We start from the raw sequence: 20,318 nt of genomic DNA, 5'->3' as shown, positions 1-20,318 counted from the left end.
TATGAGTGTTAATGCACGGAGGGTGATGTCGTGCCATATTTTGAGAGTTAATGCACCAAGGGTGATATCTATTATTTATGATGAAAGTGAGAGTAAAAGCATGAAGGGTGATGTCATGCCATTATTATTATTTCACTGTGAGGTTGAGAGTAAAAGCACGATGGGTGATGTCGTGCAGTTTTATTCATTGTGGTTATCTGTTTTACTAGATAAAGGCATATTGACTGTTTTGGTTATCTTTTCATACTGTATTTTATCATATTGTGTACCCCTTTTGCATGTCCCCTCCCAAAAGAACCTGCTTAGCCTTTATCTGTTGTTATCTTGTATGTATATTGTTATCTGCACAGGTTATTAACGTGGGTGTCTTATCATAGCCTCGTCACTACTTCATCGAGATTAGGCTCCACACTTACGGAGTACATGGGGTCGGTGGTACTCATACTACACTCTACACTTCTTGTGCCGACCATGGTACTGACCCCAGCTGTTCGTGAGGCGTAGCAGCTTGGATTTGCTCATTGGAGACTCGAGGTAGATCTGCTGCTATCTGCAGACCTTGAAGTCCCCTTCTATTTCCCCTATATTACTATTCTTTTCGTTCAAGATAATTGTATGTATTTCAGATCCAGTTTGTAGAGATTATAGAAGCTCGTGAATTGTGACTCCAGATCTGGATTGTATTAGATATTATGGGCTTTTATGTTATTCCGCACTTAGTTTTAGCTTCTATAATTTGGCTTAGTTGATTTTATTATTGAAATTGATTAAAAATTGGTTTATAAATCCTCTAACGTTGGCTTGCCTAGCAAGTGAAATGTTAGGCGCTATTACGGTCCCGAAGGTGGGAATTCTGGGTCGTGACAGTATGTTATTATAGATGCAATAAAGTTGTATCAAATTTGTAAAAAAAGAGCCTTAATCAAATATTTAGGTCCATGGATTATTTTTTTTCTTATGTTCTTTATTGCTAATTTAACAAGACAAATACAATTCTTAGTACTGGATATCGAAAACCTAAAAGTTCAAATCACCACAAATTGTCTGGTCTATTTCTCCGTGTGACAATGTAAAGAGCATGAGATGAGAAAAATATAAACAAATAATAAATATAAGAGAAGAAGAAGGGAGTAGTTAGAGGTCCATTTCCATTATCTGTTGTGAACATATTAGGTATGAGTAGCTATTTTTAATAATTTCTTTTTTAGTTTGACGTTTGCACCAAGCAGCCTAAAAACCCAAGTTAGCCTGTTGAATTGCCAAATTAACTACTACGACAAGACAAACTGATAATGCTCAAGTCATGACACTTTTTTTATTTAAAAAAAAGGGGGAACATCACACATCAAATCACTCATCATAGATTCATTGACGAGCATTGTTAACAACTAAACAACAAGAATCGCATTTTTATTTTTATCTTCTTAAAAAAAATTATACATAATCTATATTCTGTATGAGTCCGAATTTGATTGACCATGGCCTATAGCAAGTATTATAAGTGGTTGGAAACCCACGAGTCGACACAAGGGTACGACCCAGAGGCGAAAGGAAAGACGCCGTCGCATTAGCATTAGGCCCGATAGGGCAGATATATCTTAATTTGTCGTCCTCGTAATAAAGGGAAACCTCTCAGTAGATAAGAGGGGTTTTAGCCTTGTAATAGATAGAGTTCGGAATATATAAGATTAATATCATCTCTCTCTCTCTCTCTACTTTTATTATCTCTCTATCATCTCTCTCTCTCTCCATTATTGCTATCTCTCTACTACAATCATCCTAGAGTTTATTATCTTTGACTACGATTTACCTCTTCATCTTTGATTGATTTGCTTAAAAAGAGTTAAAAATCTTTTGAGTCAAACAATTTGGTGCCGTCTGTGGGGATTTTGTTAGCCGAAATCGTAGTTTTCATCTAGGATATCGAAAGTAACGATTACTGTTTCTTCATACCCCATAAAAACCAACAATGACGGAGAAAGAAGCAAGGCTGAAGATGATAGCAGAGGTCTCAAACAACCTCTTAAGCTCCTTCAACGAAGCCGGTAGAGAAGGCACTGAGAATACAACACCAGGGGATACACCGGAGGAGGAGATCTCACACTCTCAACATGAGGACCTGACGGTCTTGCGCAAAAGAGGAGTTTCCACGTCTACGACGAGAGAAACACCACCAGCAATCAAAAAGCTGCTGGAGGAGTGGTTGATAAGTGCTCTGAGCAACATGCTCGAAAATCCCCAAGGAAATGTCGAAGACTTACCAACGACAGAAATCGCAGCTACCATCGGCGAGCCAGGCACCACGAGAACGAGCAACACCCACACTGTCATCGACGCAAACGACGATGCACTCATGGCAATCCTAAAGAAAATGGAAGAAATGGAAAACGAGAACAAAGAACTTCGTGACCAAATGAGAGAGCACCAGGAAAGGGTTGACAAAATACCTGGCGCCCCTAAACTACTACCAAAACGCTATGTGGACCGATTCGTCGAACAGCCATACAACGAGGGAGCTACTCCTCACCCCATCCCTAAAACCTTCAAAATGCCGCCATACATGAGAATATACGATAGGACCACGGATCCAGAGGATCATCTAATCCATTACGTCACTGCGGTAAAGGGCAATGACCTATCAAAAGAACAAGTGCCATCTGTGCTACTAAAGAAGTTCGGTGAGACTTTGACAGGAGGAGCATTAACATGGTACTCCTAGCTACCGGCACGATCGATATCAACATTTGAGGAGATGGAGGAATAAATTCGCCACCACTCATGCAGGAGCAAAGAATGCTGAAGCTAGGGTCAACGACATCTTCACCATCAGGCAAACGGCGGGCAAGGGACTTCTAGACTTCCTGGCCCGATTCAACAGAGTAAGGATGGGACTGCCAAATGTGTCAGAAGGAATGGCGGTTGCAGCCTTCCACAATGGGTTAAACAGGAACGGATCAAAGGCAACCAAAAATTTGCTCAACAAACTCATGACGTACCCCCCCACCACCACCACCACATGGGAAGAGATTCACAACGCCTATTGCGCCGAGGTGAGGGCAGACGAAGACGATCTAAACGGCCCAACCTAACGACTGACGTCAGTTCAGACCGAGGCAAGGAAAGATCAACGTAATGATGGGCGAAGGGATCAACCCCCACATTTCAATCGAGAAAGGCATCAGCCTTATGTTAGAACAACTAACCCGCCTCCTCTAAGGCATGCATATGTCGTGCTACAACATACCGCTTCCCTTCGAAATGATAGAGGTATGCCTCCACTATTATCTGCTCAAAACTTTTGTGTCTCCCTTTCAGAGATAGTATACGCACTGGAGAAACTAGAGACGAAGGTACAATGGCCATAAAAAATGAGATCGGACCCAAGCGCGAGAAGATCAAACGTCCTCTCCGAGTTCTATCAAGAAAGAGGACACAAGACCGAAGATTGCATAGGTCTACGGCAAGAGGTGGTCAGGATGTTGAACCAGGGATACCTGAAACAACTGCTCAACGATAAAGGAAGGGATAACTTCGCCAGAGGACGTGACCCATCTCAAGGACCCCCAAAGCCACCATCACCGGCACGTACCATACAGATGATTATTGGCGGTGATGACGATTCGGTAATCAACCATGTGAAGATCACCACCACGCACAAACTCAAACTGACGGTTGCCCACGAACGGTATGACGACTTCGAAGACAGTATCATCTTCGAAAAGTCAGATGCCGACGGTTTGTCTTTCCCTCATTATGATGATTTGGTTATAACATTACACATCGCTGATACGGACGTGAAAAGAATCATGATAGACGACGGAAGCAGCGCGTGTACCACCCGAGAGTTCTCATGCAAATGAGGCTTGAGGATAGAATAATACCGCATTGCATAACACTAACGGGTTTTAACAATGTAGTAGAGCGGACATCCAGGGAAATAGCGCTGCCAGTCCTAGCAGGGGGAGTCATGCTGGAAACCACATTCCACGTTATGAACCAGGAAACAGCCTATAACGCCATCATAGGATACCCATGGATACACGCCATGTGAGCCGTCCCCTCAAGCTTCTATCAAGTGATCAAATTTTCCACCCCGTGGGGAATATTCAGCATCCGAGGTGAATCGCCCAGGAATGCTATCGGATCGCCCAAGATTGCACACACACCAAACAGCTGAAAGGAGCAAGTGCGGAGGCATAACAATTAGCCATGTCGGGAACTAAACCTGACCCACCAACAGAGGCCATCAGAGACCCAAACATCATAGAAGCCTGCAAGGCAACTATAGAGAACCTCGACCCAGTCCAGTTGGACGACGCCGACAACACAAAAAAGGCTTACATCAGGCACAACCTCTCAGAGCCAGGTACATATCATGAATTTTTAACTAACAATGCCGATTTATTTGCCTTTTCCGACTCAGATATGCTAGGGATCCCAAAGAACATTGCCACTCATAGGTTGAATGTTGACCCACTCTATCCACCGGTATAGCAGATGAGGAGAAAATTAAATGTCGTGATCAACAAAGCGGTCAGCGAAGAAATGGACAAATTGCTCGCCAACGGTTCCATCAGAGAATTGAAATACCCTCAGTGGGTCGCCAATGTGGTCATGGTCAAAAGGAAGAACGAGAAATGGCGAATATGTGTAGACTTCACCGATCTAAACAGGGCATGCCCAAAAGACTCCTTCCCGTTGCCCCATATCGACCAATTGATCGATGCGACAGCGGGGCATGAACTGCTGAGTTTTTTGGATGCCTACTACGGTTACAACCAAATTCTAATGGGCAAAGAGGATCAAGAAAAGACAACTTTCATCACTCACCAAGGGACTTACTGCTATAAAGTGATGTCGTTCGGACTCAAGAACGCAGGGGCCACTTACTAGAGACTGGTCACCAAAATGTTCAAGGAATAGCTCAGCAAGACAATGGAGGTCTATATTGACGATATGTTGGTAAAGTCGGCAAAGAAGGAGGACCATATCAATCATTTGAAAGAAGCATTCGAAATATTGAGGCGGTATGGGATGAAATTGAATCCAGAAAAGTGCACCTTCGGCGTGGCATCAAGAAAATTCTTAGGTTTTCTCGTATCACAACGGGGGATCGAAGTCAACCCGGATCAAATCAAAGCTATTGACACAATACCTGAGGTACTGACCAGCAAAAAGCAGGTACAGAAGCTAACATGGCGAATAACTACCTTGTTGAGGTTCATTTCACGGTCCTCGGAAAGATGTCACAAATTCTTCAACGTACTAAGAAAAGATCATGGGCTGCAATGGAACGAGGAATGCATCGACGCCCTAAGGAAACTAAAAGCGTACCTGTCCTCACCACCACTACTCGTCAAAGTGGACCCAGGTGAATATCTGCTTGTATACTTGGCAGTATCCAAAGTTGTTGTTAGTATAGTCTTGGTTCGTGAAAACAAAGGTACGCAATCTCCTATTTACTATATTAGCAAAACCTTAATAGATGCTGAGACAAGGTACCCTCACCTTGAAAAACTAGCTCTGGCACTAGTCATAGCTTCATGCAAGCTTAGGCCATATTTTCAATGTCACCTCATAAAAGTAATAACAACCTTCCCCCTAAGAGGTATCTTGCATAAACCCGAGCTCTCAGGCAGACTCGCCAAATAGGCAATAGAACTCAGCGAGCACGACATAACTTACCAACCGTGAACTGCCATTAAGTCGCAGGTGCTCGCCGATTTCGTCGCTGACATCAGTGCAGAAATATTGCAAGAGGCGGAACAAGAAGCGCTTCGCGCTTCTGCATGTACCGACTTCTGGACCTTCTACACCGACGGTGCTTCGAATGCCTCGGGATCGGGACTGGGACTCATCCTCGAAGTCCTTACGGGCGAAGTAATTTTCCAGTTCATATGATGCCCCGAGATGACTAACAACGAGGCCGAGTATGAGCCTGTGATTGCAGGTCTGAAGTTAGCCCTCAAATATGGGGCCCGACGACTCATCCTCCACTACGACTCTCAACTCGTTGTAAATCAAGTCACCGGGACTTTCCAAATCAAAGAGCGGAGACTACAGAGGTATCAGTCAGAAATCCATAAACTACTGTCGGAGTTCGACGAATGCCGCCTCGACCAGATTCCTAGGGCACAGAACATCGAAGCGGATGGCCTCGCCAAATTAGCTGGGGCCACCAAGAATATTAACAAAAAAAATGTGGTCACCCTCCTTCACTCATCCATAGACCACGTCGAGATACTTTCTCTGGACCTAACTTGGGACTGGTGAAACCGCCTTGTGTCCTATTTACAGGATGGAACACTCCCACAAGACAAAAAAAAAGCCAAGAAACTCCGGGTACTAGCAACTCGATACAGCTTGGTAAATCATGACCTCTACAAGAGAACATTTGGCGGCCCCTAGCCAAATGCCTTGGACCGCACCAAACAAGGCAGGTACTAGAGGAAGTACACGAGGGTCATTGCGGCGCCTACACAGGGAATCACGCCCTCGTTCGATGCCTCATTTGCGTCAGCTATTATTGGCCTACTATGAAAAAAGAAGCTGCGGACTATGTCCGGAGACGCAAGCAATGCCAAAAGTACGCCCTTATGACACATCAAGCAGGAGAATTCCTCCATTCCGTCACCTCGCCATGGCCCTTCATAAAGTGGGGAATGGACATAGTCGGCCCTCTGCTTGCAGGATGAGGAAAGGTACATTTTCTTTTGGTTTTAACTGACTATTTCTCTAAGGGGGTGGAAGCAGGTGCATACGCTCAGGTACGATAATAGGAGGTCATTGCCTTTATATGGAAAAATATTATATGCCGTTTCGGCATCCCAAAGAAATGAGTTGCGATAACGGACCCCAATTCGTTGGAAAGAGAACGATCGACTTCTTCGAAAAATGGCACATCAAGCGAATACTCTCCACGCATTGAAAAAGAAACTCGAGGAAGCTAAAGGGCTATGGCTCGAACTACTACATGAAGAGTTATGGGCATACCGAACTACGCCAAAGTCCAGCACAGGTGAAACACCCTACTCACTGGTCTACGGGACCGACGCAGTCATACCCGTCGAGGTTGGGGAACCCAGCCTGAGATACTCCCATATAAGCAGGGCGGGTAACGACGAAACTAGGTTACAAGACCTAGATGAAGTTGAAGAACGGAGAGACATGGCCCACGTGAGAATAATAGCCCAGAAGCAGCAAGTAGAGAGATACTACAACAAAAAATCCAAGATAAGATCACTCAAAGTTGGCGACTACATCCTCAAAGCCAAAACACTAGCATCAAAAGACCCGAATGAGGGAAAGTTAGGAACAAACTGGGATGGACCGTATAAAGTCATAGCAGCAGCAAAAAAAGGAGCATTCCAATGGGAAACAATGGAAGGAAAACTACTCCAAAACAACTGGAATGTCGCTCATCTCAAGTACTTCCACTTCTGAAAGGTGTCACCTAAGTCGTACTCTTTTTCCCTCAACCGAGTTTTGTCCCAATTGGGTTTTCTCGGGGAGGTTTTTAACGAGGCGGCGAAGGGGATATCCTATGGATCGAAACGTTGTTCATCACTTCGGTCCATCAATACGATCTCTGCGTCGAAGTAATGAAGGGACTACACAATTCAATCTCCATTGTATGAACGGAATTCAATCTCCATTGTATGAACGAAATTCAATCTCCATTGTATGAAATGCAAATCTCCTAATGGCCAAGGCCATCGATATTAGTTCGACCTTGTTCGAACCACAAAGGGATACTACTTCGACGACAGTCGAAGCAACATCCTAATGGCCAAGGCCATCGATATTAGTTCGACCTCGTTCGAACCACGACGGGATACTACTTCGACGACAGTTGAAGCAACATCCTAATGGCCAAGGCCATCGACATTAGTTCGACCTCGTTCGAACCACGACGGGATACTACTTTGACGACAGTCGAAGCAACATCCTAATGGCCAAGGCCATCGACATTAGTTTGACCTCGTTCGAACCACGACGGGATACTACTTCGACGACAGTCGAAGCAACATCCTAATGGCCAAGGCCATCGACATTAGTTCGACCTTGTTCGAACCATGATGGGATACTACTTCGATGACAATCGAAGCAACATCCTAATGGCCAAGGCCATCGACATTAGTTCAACCTCGTTCGAACCACGACGGGATACTACTTCGACGACAGTCGAAGCAACATCCTAATGGCCAAGGCCATCAACATTAGTTCGGCCTCATTCGAACCATGACGGGATACTACTTCGATGACAGTCGAAGCAACATCCTAATGGCCAAGGCCATCGACATTAGTTCGACCTCGTTAGAACCACGATGGGATACTACTTCGACAACAGTCAAAGCAACATCCTAATGGCCAAGGCCATCGATATTAGTTCGACCTCGTTCGAACCACGATATGATACTACTTCGACGACAGTCGAAGCAACATCCTAATGTCCAAGGCCATCGACATTAGTTCGACCTCGTTCGAACCACGATGGGATACCACTTCGATGACAATTGAAGCAACATCCTAATGGCCAAGGCCATCGATATTAGTTCGACCTCGTTCGAACCACGAAGGGATACTACTTCGACGACTGTCGAAGCAACATCCTAGTGGCCAAGGCCATCGATATTAGTTCGACCTCGTTCGAACCACGATGGGATACTACTTCGATGACAGTCGAAGCAACATCCTAATGGCCAAGGCCATTAATATTAGTTCGACCTCGTTCGAACCACGACGGGATACTACTTCGACGACAATCGAAGCAACATCCTAATGGCCAAGGCCATCGACACTAGTTCGACCTCATTCGAGCCACGACGAGATTTTTTTTAATAGTAATCAAAACAATATCCCAACAAAGTCTGTCATGCAATAAACCAAAAAGGAAAAAACGATGAACAGACAAATTGGCAAAAGAGTTTATATTACAACAAAAATATTATGTACATTCGTCCCTACAAACAGGCCCTGGTATGACCTACACCCAAAAATTCCCAAGAAAAAAATAAACGTACAAACTAGAACTACAAGTCATCTCCAACAGGGTAGGCATCTTCATACCACGAATCCGAGTCAAGACGGTTCACGTCATCAGAAGTGACACCCTCCCCGTCGAGAGTATTAGGGTCGTTCCCACATGACTCGCGGGCTGCATGTGCTTCAGCATGCGCTGCCTGAACCTCCACCTTCATCGCCCGGCCCTCGATATGAAAAGCTCTATATACATCAAGCCAATCCTCTGCATAAACCCACAACTCGTACAAGCGACGAGGCGAGCCCTGGCCGGCCAAAGAACGAGATATGGAGGGTCGAGAATGACGATTTGCTGCCTCTGCCCTCAGCAGAGCCATTTGCCCTAGCAATGTGGACAAATTCCTCTCTAACTCCCCAATCCGCTTTTCAAACTCCGCAACTCAACGACCAGAGGCTTCCCTTTCCCCGGCGAGTTCCGACCTAGATATGCGGAGGGCATCTTCTAAAAAGACCGTCTCGAAAATGGTAGCGGCCAATTTGTCGGCATTGGCATTCAACTCGCCCTTAAGTCCGTCGACCTCCACTATCTTAGCACTCAGCTCGGCATTCAAGCTGGCTACCTTCTACTGTAAGTTGGCATTTTCCGTCGTTACCCCCTAACTCAGCTCAAGCTCATCCTCATTCGCTTTAAGAAGGGCCTCTAATTTGCTGTTGCGGGTGATGGCCCTCACAAGCTCCTTATCCCTCTCCTTCATCTCCTCAACCCTACACTCCAATTGGGCCTCCCGCTGCTTAAGTCCCTTGCGGAACACCTGGAACTCAGGCCTGATGGTAGATGTCAGACATCGCCCGGTGCTTAGCATAGTACTTATGGTATTTCGACGACATCTTCTTGTAGAGGCCCGTCCTCTTTCTTTCACGACGATCTCTCTCCACCTCCAGGACGAGGGTCTGACAAAAGAAAATTAGAGTTAGAAAAATACGCCATTTCCACACCACTCCTTCGACACAAAGAAGAGAAAAAGGAACCTACCCGTAAAGCCATACCGGCAACTGATAATTTAGGATTTTAACATGTTTTATATCCCTACTTGCCTGTGCTTTGATCATATATTGTTACAAAATAGTCCTAAAAGGCTTACAAGTTATGCTTGATTGCAGGTTTTATCGACAAAATGACGAAATGTCAAAGATTGACTCAAAAAGGAGTGAAACCTGCTCAAGTATCAAAGACCAAGGAATCTAAGAAAAGAAGGCCTAGTACGGACCACGCAAAATGCAATGCGGCCGCACTAGGTGGTTCAGAGAGTTGGTGATTCAGGCTAGAAGAAGCGCGGCCATGGTACACATCTCACGGTCTGCGGTGAAGGCTCTGCGGCCGCACTACTCTTTTGTGCGGTCCGCGGTCTTGAGTGCACGGAGCGTACCAGCTCCCCCCGCGGCCGCGGACTATTCTACGTGGTCCGCGGAGTCCAAGTTCAGAGATGCAAAAGTGAACCCAGTGCGGTCGCGGTTCATTTAATGCGCCCCGCACTGACCCAGCAGGGGTATTTTTGTCTAGTTTTTTCCAGCCTAGTATAAATATAACATTTTACCATTTTTTAGGTATGAAGATAGATCGGTTGATAGTTGCGCTCGTGAGACCGACTTTTGTATCCATTTTTGGCACTTTTGCTTTACATATACAATAGATTCTTGTAGATTAATTTTAGCAATTAATTAATATGCTTAGTTCTTCATCTATTTCTTCAATTTCTTTATCTAGCATGAGTAGCTAAACCCATTAGCTAGGGTTGTGGCTCAACCCTAGTGTGGGTAATTGATGGGTGTTGTCATCTAGTGTGAGATTGACTATAGGTGTTTGTTATTTGGGTTGGTTTTATATTTTAATCTAGAATTGGTGGTTGCAAACACTGATTCAAGCCTTGTGAGATTAATTCTTCTTGAGAAAGAGAATCTATGACCCCAAAATTAACCCAACAAGGAATTGGGATGGACTCATGAGAAATGATAGTCTCAATTAACGGGTTAAACCTCGAGAGAGTAATTACCCTACTTGAACCCTAGTTGCTTGGTCTAATTTGCCTACCCATTTGGTCTCGAGAGAGTCAATTGGGCAAAATCACTCTCTCTACCGAAAGGTGTGAGAGTGGGTAAAATTGTGCAACGGTTATCGTATAAGCCCCAATTATGTCAATCGAACCTAGTAACATCTACCCATCAACTAACCACCTAGGTAGTGTCACAACCCTAGTGCCTTTCTTCCCATTAGATACAACTTAGCACTATTCTCGTAGCATAATTTAGAATTACTCAATAGTTTTATAAAATTATTTATAATTCGAAAAAGTCAAAAATGTTTGAAGTGACATTAGGAGTACAAACACATCTCTAGGATAGACAGACAATCCAACTCCACTTCTAGATCCCTGAGGAAATCGATCCTGACCCTCATATCGGGTAAAAGCTATTGCGACCCACTCTTCCTACCTTAATGTAGCGTCGAGTTGGCTGCGATCACTTTTTGGCACCATTGTCGGGGAGCTTACAGTGTTGACTATCTGTTTATTTAGTTTTGTGTTTTGCTTCTCTTTCCTTTTTGTTTACTAATTTTATTTGTGTCGATCAATCAGGTACAAATGGATCTTAATGCAAATGACCCTCTCGGCAATGTAATAGCGGGGGAGGAGGTAGAGGATCTAGAACAAGATGAGGTCTTACCTCAAGTTCCACGGAGAGGCCGAAATGCCAATGTAAATGCAAATGAGAATAACAATATTCCAGACCCTCCTCCGGCACCGCCGAGAGTGGCTCCCAGAGTTTTACCAAATCAAGGATACGCAAGTGCTATTGTTCCTCCCCGAATCCGGGCGGGGAACTTGCAAATCACAAATGTTATGTTGGTTTTGCTCGAGCAAAGAGGGTATTTCATGGGTGCCTCCGATCAAAATGCCTACAAGCACTTGAAGGGATTCGTGGATACATGCTGGGGTAGCAAGCAGACAAACATGTCCGAGGATGCGTTGAGATTGAGGCTTTTCCCGTTCTCTCTTTGGGGTAAAGCATTGAATTGGTTAGAAAGGCTCCCCAATCATTCTATTACAACATGGGATGAATTGGCGGACAAATTTATTGCCAAGTTCTTTTCTCCAAGTCATATGGCAGCTCTTCGGGATGAAATTCTAGCTTTTAAGAAAGAGCCAATGGAACATTTGCACGAGATATGGGAAAGATATAGAACAATGGTGAAAGAGTGCCCTAATAATGACATGACCGAGGCTAAGATTCAACAAACCTTTTATTGGGGCATCAATACCACGAATCAATGCATTGTGAACCAATTGGCCGGAGGGAACTTTATGAAACTTTCTTACCAAGAGGCATGTGATGTACTTGATGAATGGCCGACACCTCTTCGGCATGGCAAAGCCGAGCAAATGTGCCCCAAGGTGACCCCACGATAATCCATTTGCACAAGGAATTGAACGATCATGGCCAAGCCATCACCGAGCTTACAACAACTATGAATCAATTGGCAAAGGCGCAGTTGCAACAAGTCCAAAACCCGCGCCAAGTCAATGCAATGGAAGGTATTTCTATGTTGAAAAGGAGGCAAAGAGGAAAACAACCTCAACGTAATTGTGAACAATATGACAATAACAATGATAGTGGCGGTTATTCAAATGAGTGTTATGATGATCAAAGTGAAGAGGTCCAATATGTCAATAACTACCAAGGGAATAGAGGCAACTCTTCGAATCAACAATGGCGTCCTCAAGGAAATTGAGGCAATCAAAATAAGGCGGAGGTAATTGGAATAACAACAATCAACAACAAGGCGGAGGTAATTGGAATATCAACAACCAAAACAACAATTAGGGTAATCAAAGCAACCAAGGGAATTGGAATGGTAATAACAATAATAGGGGCAACAACAACAATCAAGTAGGGTGGAACAATAGAGGGAACCAAGGAAATCGGGGGCAAGTCTTTCAAAGGCCCTCATGTACCAACAACCGAACAATCCACCCCCCTTTCCTTCTCATGGTTCAAGTTCTTCCGGAAGTGATATGGGGAGAATTGAAAGCATGTTCGAGCAAATAATGAAAAAGAACCAAGATTCCGAGGCCCAATTAGCGTCTCATAACACATCTATCCAGAACTTGGAGGTGCAATTAGGCCAAATCTCTCAAGCATTGAAAACTCGTACCAAGGGTGCTCTACCAAGTGATACGGTGGTGAACCCGAAGGGTAGGAATAATAATCATGTGATGGCGGTTACAACAAGAAGTGGGAGAGGCGGTGATGTGAATGCCTCAATGCAAAAGTAAGTTATGGATGAAGATATTGAGTTGCGGGATGAAGATATTGAGTTGCGGGATGATGATGTACCTTTGATTGTTGATGATGTGGTTAATCAAAATGTGACCAATGATGTGCGGATTGATATTGAAGATGAAGCTGAGGTAGAGACTCAAGATGTCGTGAACTCGTCTAGGGAACACGTGATTGACATGCCCGAGCCGGTTGTACAAAAGGCCAAGGCACCTTTGCCTAGGCCACCTCCACTTTATCCTCAACAGTTAGCAAAGCAAAAGAGTGACAATCAATTCAAAAAATTCATTGACATGATGAAGAGCCTCACAATCAATGTGCCTTTGGTGGAGGCACTTGAGCAAATGTCGGGGTATGCTAAGTTCATGAAAGATTTGGTAACAAAGAAAAGGTCAATGGAGTGCGAAACAATTAAAATGACTCATCAAGTGAGTGCCATAATGCATTTAATGGCACCCAAACTTGAGGACCCCGGAGCATTTACTATCCCTTGTACTATCGGAAGTGCGGATTTTGCCAAGGCCCTTTGTGACTTGGGAGCTAGCATAAATTTGATGCCTTACTCGGTCTTTAAGACTTTGGGAATTGGACAACCTCGACCTACCTCAATGAGACTTCAAATGGCGGATTGATCAATGAAGCGACCGTTAGGCATTATTGATGATGTGCTTGTCCGGGTGGATAAGTTTATATTGCCAGACGACTTTGCCATATTGGATTGTGAGGTAGACTTTGAAGTGTCGATTATTCTTGGTAGGCCTTTCCTAGCTACGGGGAAGGCATTGGTTGATGTTGAAGCAGGTGAGTTGAATTTTCGAGTGGGGGATGAGAAAGTGGTATTCCATGTTTGCAAATCAATAAGGCAACCCAATAGCACGGAGGTATGTTCATTTGTGGACATTGTCATAGCTGTGATAGTGGATGACACAAGTTCCATGACCCATGCTGAAGATCCCTTTGAGTTCGTGCTTCTTAAAATGGATGTCAATGATGATGCTAGTAGAGTGGAGTGCGTGAATGCATTGCATGGTATGGGTTCATATTCTTATGAGCCTAGGAGGCTATCTTTAGATCTTGAAAACCGCAAAACTCCACCAATAAAGCCATCGATTGAGGAGCCACCGGTGTTGGAGTTGAAGCCACTTCCTCCACACCTCAGGTATGAATTCTTGGGTTCAAATTCTACTTTACATGTTATTCTTTATTCTTGCCTTACTAACATGCAGGTTGAAGCCACCTTGGCGGTTCTTCAAAAACGTAAAAGGGCAATCGGATGGACATTAGCTGATATTCGGGGAATAAGCCCCGCATTTTGCATGCACAAAATCATCTTGGAGGAGGATTCAAAGCCTTCCTTGGAGCATCAAAGAAGATTAAATGAGGCGATGCAAGAGGTGGTGAAGAAAGAGGTTATCAAATGGCTAGATGTTGGGGTGGTTTATCCTATTTCTAATAGTTCGTGGACTTCTACGGTGCAGTGTGTGCCGAAGAAGGGTGGTATGACAGTGGTGACCAATGACAAAAATGAGCTCATTCCCACTAGAACGGTCACCGGGTGGAGAGTTTGTATGGATTACCGGAAGCTGAACAAGGTGACTAGAAAAGATCACTTCTCATTGTCATTCCTTGACCAAATGCTTGATCGTCTTGCGGGTCGGGCTTTCTATTGCTTTTTGGATGGTTACTCGGGGTACAATCAAATTCTAATTGCCCCGGAGGACCAAGAGAAGACCACCTTTACATGTCCTTATGGCACATTCGCTTTCTCTAGAATGCCATTTGGATTGTGTAACGCTCCGGCGATCTTCCAACGTTGCATGATGGCTATTTCCACCGACATAGTGGAGGATATCTTAGAGGTCTTCATGGATGATTTCAGCATGGTTGGGGATTCTTTTGAGGAGTGCTTGGTAAACTTGGATAGAGTGTTGGCCCGATGTGAAGACACCAACCTTATTCTCAATTGGGAAAAGTGTCATTTTATGGTAGAAGAAGGTATAGTGTTGGGTCACAAGATCTCGAAGCGAGGAATTGAAGTTGATAAGGCCAAGATTGAGGTTATTTCGAGGCTTCCCCCTACTTTTGTCAAAGGGGTGAGGAGTTTCCTTGGGCACGCGGGTTTCTACCGGAGGTTCATAAAGGATTTTTCTAAAGTGGTACATCCATTGTGCAAGTTGCTAGAGAAAGATGCAAAGTTATTGTTCGATGAGAGTTGCATGCATTCATTCGAGCTTCTCAAGCTTAAGTTAACTTCTACCCCTATCATTACCGCACCAAATTGGAGCTTGCCTTTTGAGCTCATGTGTGATGCTAGTGATGTTGCAGTTGGGGCTGTTCTAGGCCAAAGAATCAACAAAATGTTTCATCCGATGTACTACGCAAGCAAAACCATGAATGAGGCTCAAAGAAATTATACAGTCACTGAGAAAGAATTTTTGGCTATTGTGTTTGCTATGGAAAAGTTTCGATCTTACCTTATGGGGGCCAAAGTTATAGTGCACACCGATCACACCGCCTTTAGGTATTTGATGACCAAAAAAGACTCCAAGGCGAGATTGATCAGATGGGTGTTACTTCTTCAAGAGTTTGATTTAGAAATTGTTGACAGAAAGGGTAGTGAGAATCAAGTGGAGCCCACTTATCCCACTTGGAGGAGGAGGGGAGGCCGTGTGATGGCCTTGAGATCAATGATTCATTTCCCGATGAACAACACCTTGCGGTGTCAATGAAGGATATGCCATGGTTTGCCGATGTTGCCAATTACCTTGTGACCGAAATAATCCCGTTTGATCTCTCTTTTAACCAAAGGAAAAAGCTCAAGCGGGATAGTTTGGATTTCTATTGGGATGAGCCATACTTGTTCAAGATTTGCACGGATGGTGTGATTCGTAGATGTGTCCCAGAGGAAGAACAATTGAGGGTCCTTGAGGCTTTCCATTCTTCACCCTATGGTGGCCATCATGGCGGGGCAAGAATGGCTTCTAAACTGCTTAGTTGAGGATATTATTGGCCCACCCTGTTCGAAGATGCATGCGAATTGGTGAAGAGATGTGATGAGTGCCAAAGAGCCGGCGGAATTTCAAAAAGGGATGAGATTCCCCTCAATACAATTCTCGAAGTGGATATTTTTGATGTTTGGGGCATCGATTTCATGGGTCCTTTTGTGAGCTCTTGTGGGAACATGTAGATTCTCGTGGCGGTGGAATATGTCTCAAAATGGGTTGAAGCCGTGGCTTTGCCCAACAATGAAGCCCGGAGTGTTGTGGCATTTTTGAAAAAGAGTATTTTCACAAGGTTTGGCACTCCTCGTGCTATCATTAGTGATGGGGGGTCTCACTTTTGCAATAAGGCTTTCGACACATTACTTTCTAAGTACGGTGTTAATCATAAGGTTTCAACCCCCTATCATCCCCAAGCTAGTGGCCAAGTGGAAGTCTCCAACAGAGAAATTAAGAGTATTTTGTCTAAAACGGTCAATGCTAATAGGACCGATTGGTCAAAAAAGTTGGATGATGCTCTTTGGGCTTATTAGCCAGCCTACAAAACTCCGATTGGTATGTCACCATATCGGTTGGTGTTTGGAAAAGCTTGTCACCTTGTAGAATTAGAGCACAAGGCCATGTGGGCTTTGAGGAAGTTGAACTTAGAATGGGATGTTGCGGCAAATCTGCGGGTTGAACAACTTAATGAGCTTGATGAGTTTAGATTACATGCCTACTCCAGCTCGTCCTTGTACAAGGACAAAATGAAATACCTTCACGACAAATATTCTCGGGGTAAGGAGTTCAAGGTTGGAGATATGGTTCTCTTGTTTAATTCCCGGTTACGTCTGTTTCCGGGTAAGCTCAAGTCAAAGTGGAGTGGGCCATTTGAAGTTGTGTTCGTGACCCCATTTGGTGTTCTTGATCTAAGGAACAAGAATGGTGAAGTATTCAGAGTCAATGGACATCGGGTCAAGCATTATCTTGGGAAATTTGATAATGGCCACATGGTGGCACTTCTCCATCTAAAGTGATGTGCTGGTAACATGCGTCGTGCCGCGACGTTAAATCAGGCGTTGCTTGGGAGGCAACCCATGTCTTTTTCTTATTGTTGTTTTCTATGTTTTCTTGATAGTGTAGGTTTGGTTTTTGAGCTAACTGATTGTGAGATGTTGCAGGGATTGAGTTGATGCAATGCAAAATAGTTTGAAAAAAGTGAACAGTCTCTGAAGATTGCCAGTGCGACCGCGGTTGCTTTTGTGCGGTCTGCACTGGTGATGGTGAAAAGCAGTGCTCTTTGAAGTTTGCCACCGCGACTGCATTCCATTTAGTGCGGTCCGCGATGGACCTCCGCGACCGCAGTCTGTTTTGTACGGTCCGCGGAGGTTGCCTACTCAAGCTTCATTTGAACAAACCCAGCGCGGTCCGCGGTCGGTTTTGTGCAGCCGCGCTGGTAGGTAGGTATGGGTCCCACTGTTTTTCTATAAATAGAACTCATGGGTCACTATTTACCCTTTTCGAACTTTTTACACACAGACCCTTAAAAGTTACTATTCACTCTCTCTTCTGATAATAAGTCTTGCTTAAACCTGATTAATTGCATCTCATCATCACAATCTGGTAACATTTCATCATCTTTCCTTGTTTTATATTATAATTTCGTCTTGTTTTTCATGCCCAGTAGCTAGAGTCTCTTCTTTTTTCCCGTTTTTTTTAGTTGTTAGCCAAGGAATGTGCAATGGTTGGATATTGTGTGTTTAGGAACCTTTGTGAACTAGGTAAATTGAGTAGGGACAATTTAGGTGTAAAACTTGAACAAAAATAGCAAAATACTTAAGCCCTAACTTAGTGCCTCTGAAAAACACTCGTCGTGGCCCGCGGTCATGTTTGTATGGTCCGCGGTGCCCTGACGCGGTCCGCATTGCCATTTTGCGCGGACTGTGGTACCCGAGTGACTGAAAGTAAACCTATGCCTAGCGCGGCCGCATTGTATTTTATGCGGTTCGCGCTGGACCACCGCGGCTGCGGTGCTACTTTATGCGGGCTGCGGCAGTTGGATTCAGAGAGGTGATGTTACAGACCTTACCTCAGTGCGGACCGCGATCACTTTTGTGTGGTCTGCGGTGCCCTCAATGTGGCTGCAGTACTCTTTGTGCGGGCCGTGGTGAGGAGATTCAGAGAGATGTTTTCAGGGGTCTTATCCCAATGCGGACCGCGGTTGCCTTTGCGCAGTCCGCGGTGCTCCCAGTGCAGCCGCACTCCTGTTTGTGCGGGCCGCGGTGCTCTGCTCTATAACTGTTTTTGCAACATGTAATCTGATGTCTGCAGTTCAACTTCAACACTTATTTCACTGCATGTGCTGATACTAACTATGTTAGATGTGTATGCTTGCAGATATTGGTCAAACAACGAGGCGGAGGTGCCAAACAACCCGGGCGAGGTAATTCCTCCCCGAGATGGAAGCAAAGGATGGTAAAACTTACTCCCCAGGCTAGAAAAAACATAAAAGAAATGAGGAAAGCAATAAAAGCGGCTTACAGAGCCATTGACAACTCGGGGAGTGAGTATGAGCCATCCCGGGAGATCTCTTCAGATTCAGTCCCTCTTTACATCCTGTATCCGGAGAACACCATACATAAAGACACTCATCCATCTTCACCCCATGCTCGAGCCTCAATCAATATTTCTTCTGGGTCGTCTGAGGGTTCAGCCGCAGGTAGTAGGGATGAATATTCTACATCTCCCACAGCGTCACTATCTGGAAAAGGTGCTAAGGGTGATGAGGGAGATAGGGAATTGCCTGGGGTGGTGTGCCTCAGGTTGGGGGTTGACCGGACTAGGAATCCCGCTGTTTGGGAAGACAGATTCGTCAGCCAGGTGGCGTTCCACAAGTTTAGGGAATGGTGGTCGTCACGGAGGTTGATTCTTGAGAGGAGCTTCATTGACAAAGGACTTCTACCCCTACACTCCAATGTGCATAGACAGTTTAAGGATCGAGTGGGTTGGGAGTTCTTTAAAGACAATTGTGTGAAGGCGAATGAGCATATGGTCAAGGAGTTCTATAGCAATGTGGCCCATATCTTGAAGGACACTAAGGTGACCAAAGTGAGAAACAAAAGTGTGGTATTTACCGGGAAGGCACTGAATGAATACTTGGGGTTCAATGATGAAGATGAGTCCCTTTACAATGAAAAGTTAGCAATGGGCGAGGAGGTTCGTCCGTGGTTAGCTTCATACCTGGCACTCCCGGGTGCAGTTCCAGAGTGGTTGCAAGCAGGGGCCAAAATACTTCGGAGAACTTTCAACTTCGAGGCTAGAGGGTAGTTGACTTTTGTGTGCAGTCGGCTCGACCACACTACCCATGATCAGACTATTCCACTTGCCCCGACAGTTCTTATTGTTTCTATTATGGCGGGATATCCTATCAACGTGGGCAATGTGATGTCCCGCGTCATTTCTGCAGTAGGGGTTGAGCATGACCGGAACTAGCCTTTTCCCAGCACCCTCACTATGTATTTTAGGGACTTGGAGGTGGAGAAGAGACCGCTTGACGTCAAGGTCAAACTTGTGGCTCCATTCTCCTGGTAGTGTTTGAAGGGGTCAGACAACCCCAAGGACAAAAGTTACAAACCGCCTGCTTCTGCCCCAACCGGCCAGTCTGAAGAGCCGGTTGCGGTGGAGCCCTCTACTGAGCCTACTTCCATAGCTGTTGACATGCCTCCCGAACCTTCCACTACTACTAGTCCCTCTACTTCAGCTGGCCCGGTAATTCCATCTTCCCGGGCCCATCCTATCACCGCCCACCAGCTGAACCAGACATTTCATAGCTTGAACAACTGGATGGCGACTGCTTCATCCAAGTTGTCCACCTTGACTTCTACCATTGCGGCTCAGTCGGCACCACAGCCAGTGCAGGTACCCCAGCCTATCGAGGATGCACTTAAGGAGATTCTTGCCAACCAGCAAAAGATCCTCGATTTTCAGGCTGCCTTGGCTAAGGCAGTGGATTCACATGGCAAG

General features: G+C 45.0%; 2 protein-coding genes across 2 annotated transcripts; both read left to right on the top strand.

Moving 5' to 3' along the window:
* Positions 1-3,368: 3,368 nt before the first annotated feature.
* On the top strand, positions 3,369-3,860 carry LOC142174488 (uncharacterized). The gene has a single exon (XM_075240290.1). It carries the CDS (start codon positions 3,369-3,371, stop codon positions 3,858-3,860), a length of 492 nt encoding a protein of 163 aa, XP_075096391.1.
* A 3,034-nt stretch (positions 3,861-6,894) lies between these two features.
* LOC142174487 (uncharacterized) lies at positions 6,895-7,443 on the top strand. The gene has a single exon (XM_075240289.1). The coding sequence runs from the start codon at positions 6,895-6,897 to the stop codon at positions 7,441-7,443; it is 549 nt and encodes a 182-aa protein (XP_075096390.1).
* The last annotated feature ends 12,875 nt before the right edge of the window (positions 7,444-20,318 follow it).

The sequence above is a fragment of the Nicotiana tabacum genome, chromosome 20 (assembly GCF_000715075.1).
Source record: "Nicotiana tabacum cultivar K326 chromosome 20, ASM71507v2, whole genome shotgun sequence".
In the NCBI taxonomy this organism is placed as follows: Eukaryota; Viridiplantae; Streptophyta; class Magnoliopsida; order Solanales; family Solanaceae; genus Nicotiana; species Nicotiana tabacum.
This window is presented reverse-complemented; position numbering and strand designations above follow the sequence as displayed.